This window comes from Myotis myotis, unplaced genomic scaffold (genome assembly GCF_014108235.1).
Source record: "Myotis myotis isolate mMyoMyo1 unplaced genomic scaffold, mMyoMyo1.p scaffold_m19_p_8, whole genome shotgun sequence".
Lineage (NCBI taxonomy): Eukaryota > Metazoa > Chordata > Mammalia > Chiroptera > Vespertilionidae > Myotis > Myotis myotis.
The window spans coordinates 91,759,138-91,775,274 of NW_023416390.1; the positions used below are offsets into that span (position 1 = coordinate 91,759,138).

General features: G+C 40.4%; 1 protein-coding gene across 1 annotated transcript; it reads left to right on the top strand.

Moving 5' to 3' along the window:
* The first annotated feature begins 1,022 nt into the window (after positions 1 to 1,022).
* Positions 1,023 to 1,555, top strand: LOC118661786 (cofilin-1-like). The gene has a single exon (XM_036320190.1). It carries the CDS (start codon positions 1,050 to 1,052, stop codon positions 1,359 to 1,361), a length of 312 nt encoding a protein of 103 aa, XP_036176083.1. The 5' UTR covers positions 1,023 to 1,049; the 3' UTR covers positions 1,362 to 1,555.
* The last annotated feature ends 14,582 nt before the right edge of the window (positions 1,556 to 16,137 follow it).

Genomic DNA, 16,137 nt, shown 5'->3' on the forward strand with positions numbered 1-16,137 from the left:
TGGAACAATAAATATCATTGTGGTAGATTCCCCAGGGCAGGCTTCGTTCTCTAGCACACCTCCAAATTAATTCCAAACAGTATGCAATGCTATCACTAAAGAAAGGCAATTTAAAGATGGCCACGTTATAACTGATGGAGCGCTGCTAGATGTTTAGACAGTGATCATCCATTTTCCATCACTGACAGGTTCTGTTTCCTCCCTGAGAGCCATTTCATAAAGTCCCCAGGGGCAGCCTGAATAAAGCTGCTCCTGGACCTTCTGGACATCATGCAGACCGCCAGCTGTCTACCAGCAGCCTGGCCCCTGTCAAGGCTGAGGGAGCTTGATGACAAAAGAAGAATTGAACTGGTAATGCAGCAGTACATGGCATACATCACCATTGTGCAGCAGGAATGGGCGAGTCATCAATAATAAAGTGATTTCCGCCAGAGTAATTTATTGAACTGGTACATTAGCCAGTAACCTACCCCAGGTGTGCAGGTGCCCTGCGGCTCTGACCCCGAGAACTCAGTCAGTCTCTCAGCTCAGTTAGGTCCCTATCTCTGTGACTTCCACTATGGCAGTAGCAGGGCAGCAGGTGTGAAAGGAGAGGGGGTGCATATATTAACGTTTTCTTTACTTCATGCTCTATAGCATCTGGCCACAAGAATAAGGGAGAGATTTGCTAAAGCAGCTTAATACTGAACATCAAGCAGCTGCCCAGGAATCATAACTTCTGATTATTTCTGATCTCTATTGAATTGGAGTCATTACTTCTGGTCACATTGCTGAATGTGAACCACTCAACAGCCAGGGCTGCCAACAGGTTAGCTGTCAGGAAGCTGATCTGGGGAAAACAAGACTCTACTCCACCTTCAAATATCAAAAAGGTGTCTTTTTTTGTTTCTCATTAAAAAAAATCTACATCTCTAAACTAGAACATAAGTTTCATTTGAAGAATTCATACCTGTTATAAAAACAAAAAAAGAGCAGTCGGATCCCAGCAGCAGCTGCAGCGGCACTCATCTTTCCAGGCTATCTTGCTATCTCCTTGAGCTTCCAGAAACATGGCCTCTGGTGTGGCTGTCTCTGATGGAGTCATCAAAGTGTTCAATGACATGAAGGTACATAAGTCCTCAACACCAGAGGAGGTGAAGAAGCGCAAGAAGGTGGTGCTCTTCTGCCTGAGTGAAGACAAGAAGAACATCATTCTGGAAGAGGGCAAGGAGATCCTGGTAGGTGATGTGGGCCAGACAGTAGACGACCCCTACGCCACCTTCCTCAAGATGCTGCCAGACAAAGACTGCCGCTATGCCCTGTATGACACAACCTATGAGACCAAGAAGAGCAAGAAGGAGGACCTGGTGTTTATCTTCTGAGCTCCTGAGACTGCGCCTCTTAAGAGCAAAATGATCTATGCCAGCTCCAAGAATGTCATCAAGAAGAAGCTTACGGGGATCAAGCATGAATTATAAGCAAATTGCTATGAGGAGGTCAAGGACCGCTGCACTCTGGCAGAGAAGCTGGGGGGCAGTGCTGTCATCTCCTTGGAGGGCAAGCCTTTGTGAGCTCCCTCCAGCTCCCTGCCTGGAGCATCTGGCACCCCAGACCTGCCGGTGGGGGGTTGAAGGCTGCCCCCTTCTGCCAGACCCAAGGGGCTGGAGGGATCCCAGCAGGGGGAGGGCAATCCCTTCACCCAGTTGCCAAACAGCCCCCCACCCCCTGAACCTTCCTTCTCCTTCCACCCCTGACTGTTCTGGCCTTCCCAAACAGTTTTTGATCTTCTTATTCCTCTTGGGTTGAAGCAGACCAAGTCCTCCCTACCCCAGACACCCCACTTTTGGAGAGGGCCTGTATTTTTTTAATGACACCCCTACTTGCAACCTGTTCCCCCCCCCTTTCCCATGCTGCCAACTTCTAACTGCAACGGTGACTCTGTGCTTGTCTATTTAGTTCTATGTATAAATGGACTGTTGTGAAGATAACCCCTTCCCATGTTGCTTGGTTCCCCTCCCTTTTTCCCCCTGGTCTTGGCCACTCATGGAAGCAGGGCCAGAAAGGGACCTTTAATTAAAAAAAAAAAAAAAAGAAATAAAAAAAAAAAGGAAGAAAAACAACAATAAAAAGCCTCACTAAATAAATAAATAAATAAATAAATAAATAAATAAATAAATAAATAAATAATCCTGAGGAATTACCATTTACTTTTACAGCAACAGAGAAACCATCTTGGAAGAGTGTAACAATATACAAACAAGCGGGAGAGGATGAGGGGCGTCATGGTTTTAGGAAGACCGTGCAGGGCTCTTGACACTTATTCAGGAATGGATTTGCCATGTAGCTAATGTGTCTCTTTCTTATGTGGCCTCCAAAGGAGATTATGTGAAAGTAATTTAAAAGTGAAATTTCTTGAAGTGTGTTGGAAGAGAAAGGAACAGGTACAGACGAAAAGGTCTAGGACGGTGGTTGGCAAACTCATTAGACAACAGAGCCAAATATCAACAGTACAATGATTGAAATTTCTTTTGAGAGCCAAATTTTTTAAACTTAAACTATATAGGTAGGTACATTGTTATTAACTTAATTAGGGTACTGCTAAGGCTTAGGAAGAGCCACACTCAAGGAGCTAAAGAGCCGCATGTGGCTCGCGAGCCGCAGTTTGCCGACCATGGGTAGGAGAAAGTCCATATATTCTCTTAGCAACAGGGCTGTTTCTGTCAAAGGCTGGGCAGAAAACAGTGGTGTAACAAAAAGAATCATGATGACTATCCCATCATAATGGTAATAAGAACGGCTGTTTACTTAGTTCTCATTGTTTACCAGGCACTGTGCTAAGCATTCGCATACAGTTTCTTATGTAATGTTACTAATATCTACATAGAGCTGGTCATATTGTTGTTCCCACTTTAAAAATAAAAAACTAGAAGATCAAAAAAGTTAATTAACTTGATGAAAGTCAACCAGTGGCTGAGCTGAAAAGCAAACCCAGCTTCATTTTACTCCAAAAGATTAAAACACATTATTTTTATCAAAGCAAAATGAAATGTGGAAAGGATAAATAATGAATTCTCTTGGCAAGGCTACATGGAGACCCTTCTGTACCCACCACTGTGTCAGTCATCAGCAGTATAGAAAGAACAAAACACGTTCCTGCATTCAAATTCCTCACAGTCCAGTCAGGGAAGTGAAATCACAAACAAATAACCACAGGTTCTTTATGTACAAGCTAAACAAATGGACTCTGGGAAACGAAAACAGAAAATGATTTAACTAGAAAAATAGAGAGTTGAGTTGGTTTGAGTAATTAACACCGGATACTGCAAGAACACCTCCCACTAAATCACAGTGACTGACCCCAATAAAGATTTGGCCATTGTTTATGCCTCAGTCTGATACAGGTGAGATATTTGTCCAACAGTGACCCTGGGATTTAAGCTTCTTCCATGTTGCAGTTTTGCCACAAACTGGCCTCAAAGAAAGATAAAGATAGAGGAGGCCCATTGGTTCTTTTTAAAATTATTTTAACCACAGTTTACATTCAATACCCTCTGGCACCAGTTTCAGAGGTACAGCAAAGTGGCCAGAAACCATGCACTCTGCAGAGTGGTCCCCACTGCCCCGGGCACCCACCTGACCCAAACCCCATTAGCTCCACATTACTGACTGCATTACTCATTCTGCAAACCATCTCTGTGGCTGCTCTGCATAATTGCTTGGCCCATGAGTTAAACATGTCACTTCTCACAGCTCATTGAACAAAACAAGTAATACTGCCCCCAAATAACTGCAAAGGATGGAAAATGTAGGGGAGCATGAGGAATACCTGGAGATCACTAACTCTCCAGTTTAGAGGACTGATGACTAGAGCAGTAGGCAAGGAACACTGGGGAACTCGGCTGTCTCATCAGAAAATCATTCCTCGGTGAATGAGCTCCAGTAGATTTCTTCTTCTCACTCTTCCACTCAGGAGGTGTCTCTTGTTGCTAGAGGAGGAGAGAGATCTTACCTGTGAAGGGAGAGTCAATCCCAAAAGGGAAAAAAGGAGAGATAGGACTATAGGAAGTGACTAAGAATTGTTCGGTGAACAGAGAAAAGGGGAAATGCTCAAAGCAGAGATGTAGCAAAACAGTAATTTGTGGCAGTACAGGAAGCTTCCAGCCATTCTTGACAATGTCAGAGAATTGAGTCTCAGGGGCACAAGGGAGGAGTCTGGAGATACTGGGCAATGGCAGGTCTTAGTGAGTGCTGTTTGATCATTTAACTCAATCCCGAGTAAGTAGATGGGTGAAACTGATGTACAAGACCGCACATAAGTAGACTGCTCTCTCCACAACTAGAGCCATTTTGTCATTCCCCCAATCTGAGGATTGAAAAGAAATCACAAGGAGAGTGACACCACTGCCCACTCTATGACAAAACACACTCAAGCATTCACACATTCATGCATACACACCTATTCACACACTCACATGTATCACATGGGCATTCATACACTCACATTTAACATCCACACCATCACTTATGCACACATAAACACACTCGCATATGCTCACACATACACTCATACATGCCCACACCTACGCACTCAAATGTGCCACATACACACTCATACATTCAAGTGTGCCACACACACATGGACACACATTTAATATGCTCACACACTCCCATGTGCCCATATACACACATGCACACACTCACATAACCCCCCACACAAATGTTTGCATGGAAAGGTGGTAGCAATATAGACATAAAAGTCTACAATTCTATTACTTCATTCAAAATTTGGACTTTGGAAATATTCAAATGGTTGCAGGTGATGGATCACATAAACTCAAAATAAAATGAATCCAGAGTCCGCATTTAATAACACATGTAGGTAGGGGAAGCCCTGGGCTGGAATCCACTACCAGTGACGGGACCTCTGACGAGCTGCTGGAATTTTCCTAGACTTGGTTTTCTCATTGCTATCGATATGGGAAAAATGTTATCTTTCTTATGTGGCCTCCAAAGGAGATTATGTGAAAGTAATTTAAAACTAATCTGTATTCCATAGAAGTTCACATTCCAAGTGGAGCCCTCCTCCATTTGTGCTGACACCTGAAATAAATTTGAGCATGGACTGTAATAAACAAGGTTCTGAGGGACAAGATGTGGGAGAGAAGGAACAGATGAGGGTCAGAGGACCGGGTCTCTGTGCCTGTCTCTGACCCCATTGGGTAACCTCATAGTAATGCTGAAGTACCAGTAATTACAATATGTACTCAGACTGATAAGCAATAATTCATTGAAATTAGAGAGCATCATTTTGTAAGCACTTAATTTTGAAAATGAAATTTCAAAATGCAATATGGCTCTCACTAATGCAAAGGTATAGTTCATTCAAACTAGTTTTAAGCAGATACTACACACAGGAAAAGATAAAAATAAATGGGACTGTTAGGTCAAGGAAAATAATATGAAGTGTCAGTTTTATAATTATCCTTAAGTAAAAGACCTATCTCTATGCTGAGAGAAGAACCAAAATACATTGGATGGGCATACAGTGAAAGAACCATAAGTCTTTGATATTCATTGATTGAAGAAAAACAAACAAAAACAACTGATGGATGTGAACTGAGCTATTCTAGGTTCCTCAAAGAATAAATGCTGTTACCATTAAGAGCTCATTGCTTACTCCTCTCACTCAGCCCTGACACACAGAGAGAGCTGGAAAACTGCTGAGTAGAAATGGCATTTGGCTGGGTCCATTTGTGGACAGCCATTAATATCGCTAAGAGGCCCATGTGTTAGGCTTGGCCCAACAAGGGCACCAGATGCATCCTCCCAGGCAACCCGGGGCCTTCTGACTGTGACTGCAGGTGGGAACACTGCGTCTGCTTGCATTCAGACAGCTGGCTTCTTTGCTCAAGACAGAGCAGCGATGGCACTGTCGCTACAACTCCACTTCGTGAAAAATGAATGTAGTGGTGTGTGTGTGTGTGTGTGTGTGTGTGTGTGTGTGTGTCGGGGGGGGGGGTGCGCAGGAGAGAAGGGCGCGAGTCCTGGCTCCAGATCTGACCAACAGATAGATGGTGCACTCTTGAGGACAAAGGATAGACAATTAAAAGTTACTCTAGACCTGTTTCTACAGACCCAGCTAAGTTAACTAAATTTAACAAGAACTTACGCATAATGTGTATCTAGCCTTGTGATCAGGAAAGAGATCCAGAAAAAGAAGAAAAGTACCCTTACATAAAGGCATACTGCTAGAGTGGGACAGCATAGAATCAGAGCAAGAAATAAATTCCCTGTTGGGGCAAGAGTAAAGCATTTTTTTAAGCTCTCTGACAGGGATTCACAGACATTGTTTTAACACTTGCAATCACCCTATGAGTAGATACTAAAAGCTTCATTTTCCAAATAATGAAAGCAACACTGAGAGGGTCTGTGGCTTCCCGCAGGTCACACAGTTTATTGGGTCAAGTTGTAAACCTCTGATTTTGAGGAACACGTTGTTAGAGTCCACATTAGATTTTAAGGGTTATTGAGTTCAGAAAAGGCAACTCAGAGTGTGACATTTACATAGTGCTCACAGGGCACCTACCATCTTTCTAAGCCCTTTTTCAATTATAACTCATCTAACCTGTCATAGCAAATCCATACTTAGATACTAATATATCTGTGCTGTAAAAATAAGAACCCAGTAAACAGAGCTTCAGTCAGTAGTCCAAAGTCACAAAACTAAGTGGAAGAGTAGGGATTTGAACCCAAAAGAGGCCTGTCCTTCTTGTTGCCCACTCCACTATATTAAATAGTCACTGGTAATGTTCATTTCCCCCTCCCCCCCCCAACATGTGGCCAGGCCTTTGGTTGAGTGGATTATTAATTTGTTTTATCTGTATTGGATCAAAACAGAAGTTTCCAAACTCCTCACACCTTCCCCATCCTGTTTTCAAAACATAGAAAGGTATATTTGCAGTTGATCCTCTTAGACTTGAGGACATGTGAGAATATCGCTGTGCCAGGAAACAGCAGGGAGCACAGGAAGGGTGAAGGGGTGAACACACCAAACCTTTCCTTCTGGAGGCCAGGACTTCAAAGCTTACATGTGGTCAAAGTTTACAAAAGACAGATGGGTAGTTATATTGATAAATATATGACAGAAATATTATAGATGGATAGGTAGATGATGATAGATGATAAGATAGCTATAGATTGATGATAGATGATGATGATTGATAGATAGATAATAGATGATATATAGATAATAGATGATACATACATACATACATACATACATACATACATAGATTTTCTTTTATCTTCTGACCAAACTAGAAAACCAGTGTGGGGTTAGGGAAAATTCCACAGGTGAAAGGTTCAATTACTTTGCTCCTCATTTAACACCCAGGAAAGATGGTAGGACTTCTGTTAGCAAGACTACATGGTAGAAAGCCTGTGTATGAGGAAAAAGTCTCCATGTGCCATTAATAATCTCCTTGTACAAGTTTGACACACATGTAGCAGTGCTGTCAACTTCAAGGAATAATGTCTGTTTGGACAATTAATATATTATTGCTGACCATTGGGACATTAGACCAGAAGGACTGAACCAAATGTTCTGATATGTGGCAGCCCATAGAAGTTATGGAATGTTTCTCAAGAGTAAGAATTCTCAAACCAAAAATATATTCCATTTCTTATCTACTATGACAAATAGGAGCTTTAAGTAAGATTTTTTTCTGATTTAAAACAAATAATTTAATGAAAGATTCTCAGACCAAAGTAAATTGAACCCCTTTCAGTATATATATATATATATATATATATATATATATATATATATATAAACATAAAATTCTTCAATTTAAATATTTTATACTCAATTAGCTTGACTATCTGAAAAATGTTTCTCTTCTCTTTTCTCCAATTCTGTCTGACTCAGTCTCACTGTCTCTCACAGCACCACACACACACACACACACACACACACACACACACAGCTAAAAAGAATGTTGGTGGCAGGTGTAAAAATGAATACCAACTGGTTTTTAAGTAATGGAATCAAATGCTTAGTTCAGCAGGAGTCTGCTCTGTATCTAATTTTTCCATGAAGATTTTCATAGAGAAGTGATAATCACTTTTGCAGAGAATACTGACAAGGTGTACTCACTTGGTTGAAGGAGAAGAAAATGAGTATGTGCATTTAAAATTTTGTGTTTACAATTTTAGGGAAAGGAGGAGCATGACTATAGTTTCATAACTGCTTTAATGCAATTGGTTCCACTTGGGGGAGATACATGTTGAAATCCGATGAGTAATTGAATTTAAGCAGCAATAACACTGGGCATTGTCAAATTCTTACAGCTTTTTTTTGAAAATGTCTTCTTCTTTCTTTCTGGGAAAAAATGTACATAATATAGAATACCATGACCTTACCCAATAGAAAAGAAGAAAATTAACAGTTATTTCACCTAAGTGCATCTGCATTTGAATCACCATATGCTAAAGTCTATGCAACTTCTAACTGCATAATTTCTTCTCCTCGCTTCTTCCTGCTATAAAAACACAGAATTTTAGAGCTGAATGGTGTATCTTAAGAGTAATTTTAGTGTAAAGTTCTCATTTTAAAAATGAAAAATCAAAGGCCTAGAGAAATAAGGGAACTTGCCTGCGGATGTATAATAAATTGGTGGCAGAAATTGGACCAAGCTTAGAACTCCTGATGCTGCTTCTTGTATAGTTAAAGAAAAAAAAGGCCTGAGGGGCAAGGGCAGGGGGGAGAACAGGTCTAGTAAAGAGGGTCCTGTGGTCTGAATGTTTCTGTCCCCCTGGATTCCATGTTTAAGTCCTAGCCTCCACATGTGGTAGTATTTGGACATGAGGTCCCTGGCAGGTGATCATGTATGGAGGGTGAAGCCCTCATGAATGACATTAGTGCTTTAACAAAAGAACCCAGAGAGCTCCCCTGCCCCTCTTTCCCTGTTTGTGTGAATAAGTCTGCTACCTGGAAAGGAGCCCTCACCTGACCTTGGTCTTAGATTTCCGCTCCTGAGAAATGTGAGCGATGCATTTTTGTGTTTGACAAGCCTCCCATTGTGTGGTATTTTGCTATAGTAACCAAAACAGACCAACTGTGACAGAAGGCTTCAGGAACCAGGACCAATCATCCCCAGGAAATAACTCAAGGAGCTAAAGGGGCATGATAGCTGATGAAAGGTGATTGGCCATTGCAATCTTTTCATCGGTACTCTTTTGCTCACAAGGGGGAGAAAACCATCTAAAACTATCTTGAGCTCAAGGACACATTTACATTTTTTATGCAACCAAGAGGCCTGAGTTTAGAAGCAATTTCAAGTATACTTGCAACTCAGGTGCCCAAATGACCATCAATACTTTCTCCTGAGTTTTTTTTCTTAATTCTCTGAATTGGTCTATAATATTTAATATTTAATATCTTCCCCGTGATGAGGCAGAGGGCCTCTGTAAACCCATATCCATATTCTCTCAGTTTAGCAACCTCGGTTGGAAAAGACACCTGTCTTCCCATGTTCAAACATTAGTCACAGAGCAGACCATTACTCTGCCCTGCTTAGGTCATATACCAACGCTGGATTCAAGAAATGGGTTAATATGACTGGGGAGATTCTGGTCACAGCTCAATCTTACCTGGGTCTACTGAGGGATTTGATGTTTCACTCTCCAGCTGGCAGTGTAAGATAAGAGTATCTTAAAGGGAAGGGAACATGTAATAAAAGGAAACAGGGAACCCCAGCCAGCGTGGCTCAGTGGTTGAGCATTCACCTATGAACCATGAGGTCAGGATTCGATTCCAGGTCAGGGTATATACCTGGGTTGTAAGCTTGATCCTCACTGTGGGGTATGCAGGAGGCAGTCAATCAATGATTCTCTCTCATCATTGATGTTTCTATCTCCCTCTCTCTTCCTCTCTGAAATCAATAAAAAATGTATTTTTTTAAAAGGAAACAGGAAAGAAACTTGCTAAAAAATAATTAGAGGCCACATTCCAGGGAACCCAAAATATGATAGATGGTACCCCGCATGGCCCAGGAGAGCTCACTCTGCATTTTGGAGATTTTGTAGCTGACCTAGGTCACCTTCATGCTGGCAGACACTGAAGAGCCTAGAAATGGTGGTTGGTGGAGTATGGGTAGTCCTTGGCATGTTGGAGTGGCATAAACTGTTAAAAGATTCCCCAATGAGCCTTGGCCAGGTGGCTCAATTGTTTGGAGCTTCATCCCATATGCCAAAAGGTTATGGGTTCAATTCTGGTCAGGGCCTATAGCTAGGTTGTGAATTCCATCCCAGGTCAGAACTCAAACGATGGGGAACCTATTGATGTTTCTCTCTCACATCGATGTGTCTCTCTTTCTCTCCCTCTCTTACTCTCTCTAAAAATCAATAAAAACATATCCTCCAGGCCCAAAGGACGGTCCCGCGGAGACCCGGGAAGCGCCGACTGGCTTTCCGCCGGAAACAACCTTCAACCGACCTCGCGGGGCGGGGCTCCGGGCCCCGCCGCCCACCGGCCGCGGCCACCGCCTCTGACCCCCGGCCGAGAGGACCTAGAGTCCCCGCTCTTTCTCCCGGGCGCATGTGCCCGAAAACACACCCCCCGGCGACACCGTGCCCCATCCAAGAGCACTCTGTCCGTGGACGCCACCAACCACCCCTACACACACACACCACCGAGGGACATGGACAACAGGGGGATGAGAGCATGAGTGGTGGGGGGGGATTGGCGTTTAATGGGGGGATTGAGGACACATTTGTAATACCTTAACTAATAAAGAATTTAAAAAAATAATAAATAAATAAAAATAAAAATAATACACGTAAGTAAATTATCAAAAAACAAAACAAAACATATCCTCAAGTGCGGATTAAAGAAAAAAAGATTCCAAGATTCCCCAGTGACAAATTGCGATGTTGTACCAGAAAAAGAGTTATGTGCAGTATATCGGATGATTAAGAATAATCAAGAATTAATAAGTATAAGGATTATGGAACTGGATGAATATTACTGTGGGCAATAAACACTTTAAAAATACTAGTATAAGTAAAATGAAAGGTTGAGATGAATAATTTACAACCAAAGATTAAGACGAGAGGTTTTCTCTACCATCGTTTATAAAGGGATTCTCATCTAGAACAGGAGAGAAGAAAAAGCTGAGGGGAAGGACCAACAAGAAATTAGCTATGCAAACTTAACAGGTCTGCCATGGCAGGATCATGGTTTTTCATGGAAAGGAATGGACCTGGGACAACCAACAGCTGTGAGATTTTAGAAAGGCCTTCAGTCAGTTAGGATTCCACCAGAAAAAAACAAAGACCTGTAGGATAAACATACTTACATCACTGTATGCATGTGCATATACACATTTGTACGTGTGTGTGTGAGATTTGTTGCAAGGAATCTGTCCATTGGTTATGCTTATATGTATGCACACAAGTCCCTTGGATGATCTCTTACCCCACCCCTCCACCACCCTCCAATGCCTTCCCTCTGAACTTTGATGGTCTGTTTGATGCTTCTCTGTCTCTGGATCTATTTTTGTTCATCAGTGTATGTTGTTCATTATATTCCACAAACAAGTGAGATCATGTGATATTTATCTTTCTCTAACTGGCTTATTTTGCTTAGCATAATTCTCTCCAGGTCCATCCATGCTGTTGGAAATGGTAAGAGTTCTTTCTATTTTAAAGTAGCACAGTATTCCATTGTATCGATCAGCAGTTCTCAACCTGTGGGTCGCGGCCACTTTGAGGGTGGAATGACCCTTTCATAGGGGTTGCCTAAGACCATCAGAAAAGACATATATAATTACATATTGTTTTTGTGATTAATCACTATGCTTTAATTATTTTCAATTTGTAACAATGAAACTACATCCTACACATCAGATATTTACATTATGATTCATAACAGTAGCAAAATTGCAGTTATGAAGTAGCAACAAAAATAATTTTTATGGTTGGGGGTCACCACAATATGAGGAACTGTATTAAAGGGTCATGGCATTAAGAAGGTTGAGAACCACTGGTATAGATGTACCATGGTGTTTTAATCCACTCATCTGCTGATGGGCACTTAGGCTGTTTCTAAATCTTAGCTATTATAAATTGTGCTGCTATGAACATAGGGGTGCATATGTTCTTTTTCTTGGGGACATTCTTAGAAGTGGGATTATTGGGTCAAATGGGAGTTCCATTTTTAATTTTTTGAGGAAACTCCATACTGTTTTCCACAGTGTCTGCATCCCCACCAGCAGTGCAGGAGGGTTCCTTTTTTCCACATCCTCTCCAGCATTTGTCATTTGTTGATTTGTTGATGATAGTCATTCTGACAGGTGTGAGATGGTAAGTCATTGTTGTTTTAATTTTCATCTCTCAGATAATTAGTAACTTTAAGCATGTTTTCATATGTCTCTTGGCCTTCTGTATGTCCTTTTTCAAAAAGTGTCTATTTAAGTCCTTTGCCCATTATTTTATTGGATTGTTTATCTTCCTTTTGTTAAGTTGTATGAGTTCCCTATAAATTTTGGAGATTAAGCCCTTATCAGATATAACATCGGCAAATATTTTCTTCAGTTCAGTGGACTTTCTTGTTGTTTTGTTGATGGTTTCTTTTGCTGTGCAGAAGCCTTTTATTTTGATGTAGTTCCATTTGTTTATTTTATCCTTAGTTTCCATTGCCCTTAGGAGCTGTATTGGTAAAGATATTACTATGACATATGTCTGATATTTTGTTGCCTATGGATTATTCTAAGATTTTTATGGTTTCCTGTCTTACATTTATGTCCTTTATCCATTTTGAGTTCAATTTGGTGTATGGTGTAAGTCGGTGGTCTAGTTTCATTTTTTTTTCATTTTTTTTTTGCAACTATCTGTCCAATTTTCTCAACACCATTTATTGAAGAGACTGTCTTGATTCCATTGTATTCTCGTGCCTCCTTTGTCAAATATTGATTGAACATAATGGCTTGGGTCAATTTTTTGGTTCTCTGTTTGGTTCCATTGGTCTATATGTCTGTTCTTGTGCCAGTACCAGGCAGTTTTGAGAACAGTGGCTTTGTAATATAGCTTGATATCTGGTATTGTGATCCCTCCAACTTTGTTCTTCTTTGTAGGTGTGTGAAACATGCCATTGGTATTTAAATGGGGATTGCATTGAATCTATAAACTACTTTGGGTAGTATGGACATTTTAATAATGTTGATTCTACTAATCCATGAACATGGTATATTCTCTTATTTAGTTATGTCTTCCTCTATCGCTTTTTTCAATGCCCTATAATTTTCCAAGTACCTCCCTAGTTAAGTTTATTGTTATATATCTTAATTTTTTCTTGTAATGGTAAATTGGATTGTTTATTTAGTTTCTCTTGCTGTGAGTTCATTATTGGTGTATGAAAAAGCCATAGATTTCTGGGTGTTAATTTTGTATCCTGGTACAATGCCAAATTCATTTATTAAGTCTAGTGTTTTTTAATGGAGTCTTTGGGGTTTTCTATGTACAATATCATTTCATCTGAAAATAGTGACAGTTTTACTTCTTTTTTTTCAATTTAGATGCCTTTTATTTCTTCTTTTTCTCTTATCACCATGACTAGCACTTTCCAATACTATGTCAAACAGGAGTGGTGAGAGTGGGCAACCCTTGTTCCTATTCTTAGGGGAAATGGATTTAGTTTTTGCCAATTGAGTATAATATTGGCTGTAGGTCTGTAATATAAGGCTTTTATTATGTTAAGGTATAATTCCTCTATTCTCACTTTGCTGAGAGATTTTATGAAGAAAGAGTATTGGATTTTGTCAAATGTTTTTTCTGCAATTGATGTGATTATGTGATTTTTATCTCTCAGTTTGTTTATGTGACATATCACGTTTATTGATTTACATATATTGATCATCTTTGCATACCTGGAATAAATCCCACTTTGTCATGGTGTATGATCTTTCAAATGTAGTGCTGGATCTGATTTACTAGGACTTTGTTGCGGATTCATCAGAGATATTGGCCTGTAATGCTCTTTCTTTTTAGTGTCTTTATCTGGTTTGGGGATTAAGGTAGTGCTGGCTTCATAGAAAGAGCTTGGAAGTGTGCCTTCCTCAAATTTTTTGGAATAGTCTGAGGAGGAAAGGTTTTAATTCTTCTTTGAATGTTTGCTAAGATTCCCTGTGAAGCCATATGGCCCAGGGCTTTTGCTGACTGGAAGTTCTTTGAAGACTCCTTCAATTTCCTCTGTAATTATCAGCCTATTCAGATTTTTTTATTCATCCTGATTGAGTTTTGGAAGGTCATATTTTTCTAGTAATATGTCCATTTCTTCTAGGTTGACTAGTTTGTTGGAATACAGTTGTTCATAGTATTTTTTTACAATCCTTTGAATTTCTGTGGGGTCTGTTGTTATTTTGCCTCTTTCATTTCTGATTTTGTTTATTTGGGTCCTCTCTCTTTGCTTCTTGGTGATCCTAGGTAGGGGTTCATCAATCTTGTTTATCCTTTCAATCGACTAGCTCTTGGTTTCATTGATCTTTTTTATTTTTATTTTTTTTGTCTCTATGTCATATTTCTACTCTGATCTTTATTATTTTCTTCCTTCTGATTACTCTGGGCTTTTCTTGCTGCTTTCTTTCTAATTCTTTAAGTTGTAGAGTTAGGTAATTTATTACCAGTTTTTCTTGTTTTTTGAGGTAGGCCTATAATGCTATGAACTTCCCTCTTAGGACTGCTTTCACTGTGTCCCATAGATTTTGGATTGTTGTGTTTTATTGTCATTTTTTCTAGGATTTTTTTTTTTATTTCTTCTTTGATCTCTTTGGTAACACAATTATCCTATATAACAAAAGCCTAATAAGCTTAGTGCCTGGTTATCCAGTCGTCTGTTCAACCAATCAACTTGTAGTATGCTAATGATTTGCTAAGGTTGCTCAACCACTCGCCTTACATGCACTGACCACCAGCGGGCAGATAGTCGATCGGTCAACCAGTTGCTGTGATGTGCACTGATCACGAGGGGTCAGACACTAACAGGTAGGTTAGCTTGATGTTGGGGTCTTGCCAATCAGGCCTGAGCAAGATGGACCGGACATATCCTGGAGACCTCCTATGATCCCTCCCTGGCTGGCCAACCTCCCATGTATCTTCCTCGGCCTAAATCATGCACGGGTGCGGGTCCCTTGGCCTGGCCTGCACCCCTTCACAATCTGGGACCCCTTAGGGCAGTGGTTCTCAACCTGTGGGTCTCAACCCCTTTAGCGGTTGAATGACCCTTTCACAGGGGTCGCTTAAGACCATCCTGCATATCAGATATTTACATTACAATTCATAACAGTAGCAACATTATAGTTATGAAGTAGCAACAAAATAATTTTATGGTTGGGTCGCAACATGAGGAACTGTATTTAAAGGGCCAGAGGTTGAGAACCACTACCTTAGGGGATGTTGGAGAGCCAGTTTCAGCCTGATCCAGCAGGTCAGGCCAAGGGACCCCACTGGTGCACAATTCAGGCACTGGGCCCATAATTGTTTAATAACATGCTATTTAGCCTTCAAGGATTTCAAATCTTTGATTGTTTTTATTATAGTTTATTTCTAATATTATGCCATTGTGATCTGAGAAGATGCTTGATATGATTTCAATCTTCTTGAATTTGGAAAGACTTTGCCCGCGTTCCAATATGTGGTCTATCTTTGAAAATGTCCTATGTGTACTTGAGAAGAATGTATGTTCTGTAACTTTGGAGTGGAATGTTCTGAAGATGTTTATTAAATCCATCTGATCTAATGTCATTTGGAATTGCTGTTTCTTTGTTGATTTATGTCTGGAGGATTTATCCAGTGATGTCAATGGGGTATTAAAGTCCCCTACTATGATCATATTGCTCTCGATCTCTCTCTTAATATCTTCCAGAAGTTTACTTTTGTGTTGTTGTTTTTTTTTTTAATATATTTTGGTGCTCTTGTGTTGGGTGCATATATGTTTACCAGAGTTAAATCCTCTTGTTGTATAGATCACTTTAGTATTATGAAGTGGCCTTCCTTTTCTCTTATTGTGGCCTTCACTTTGAGGTCTATTTTGTCAGCTATAAGTATTGCTACCCCAGCTTTGTTTTCATTTCCATTTGCCTGAAAAATATTTTTCCATTCCTT

What these genes read in the sequence shown, in the direction of transcription:
- LOC118661786 (XM_036320190.1), top strand. Translation starts at nt 1,050, where the DNA reads ATGGCCTCTGGTGTGGCTGTCTCTGATGGAGTCATCAAAGTGTTCAAT.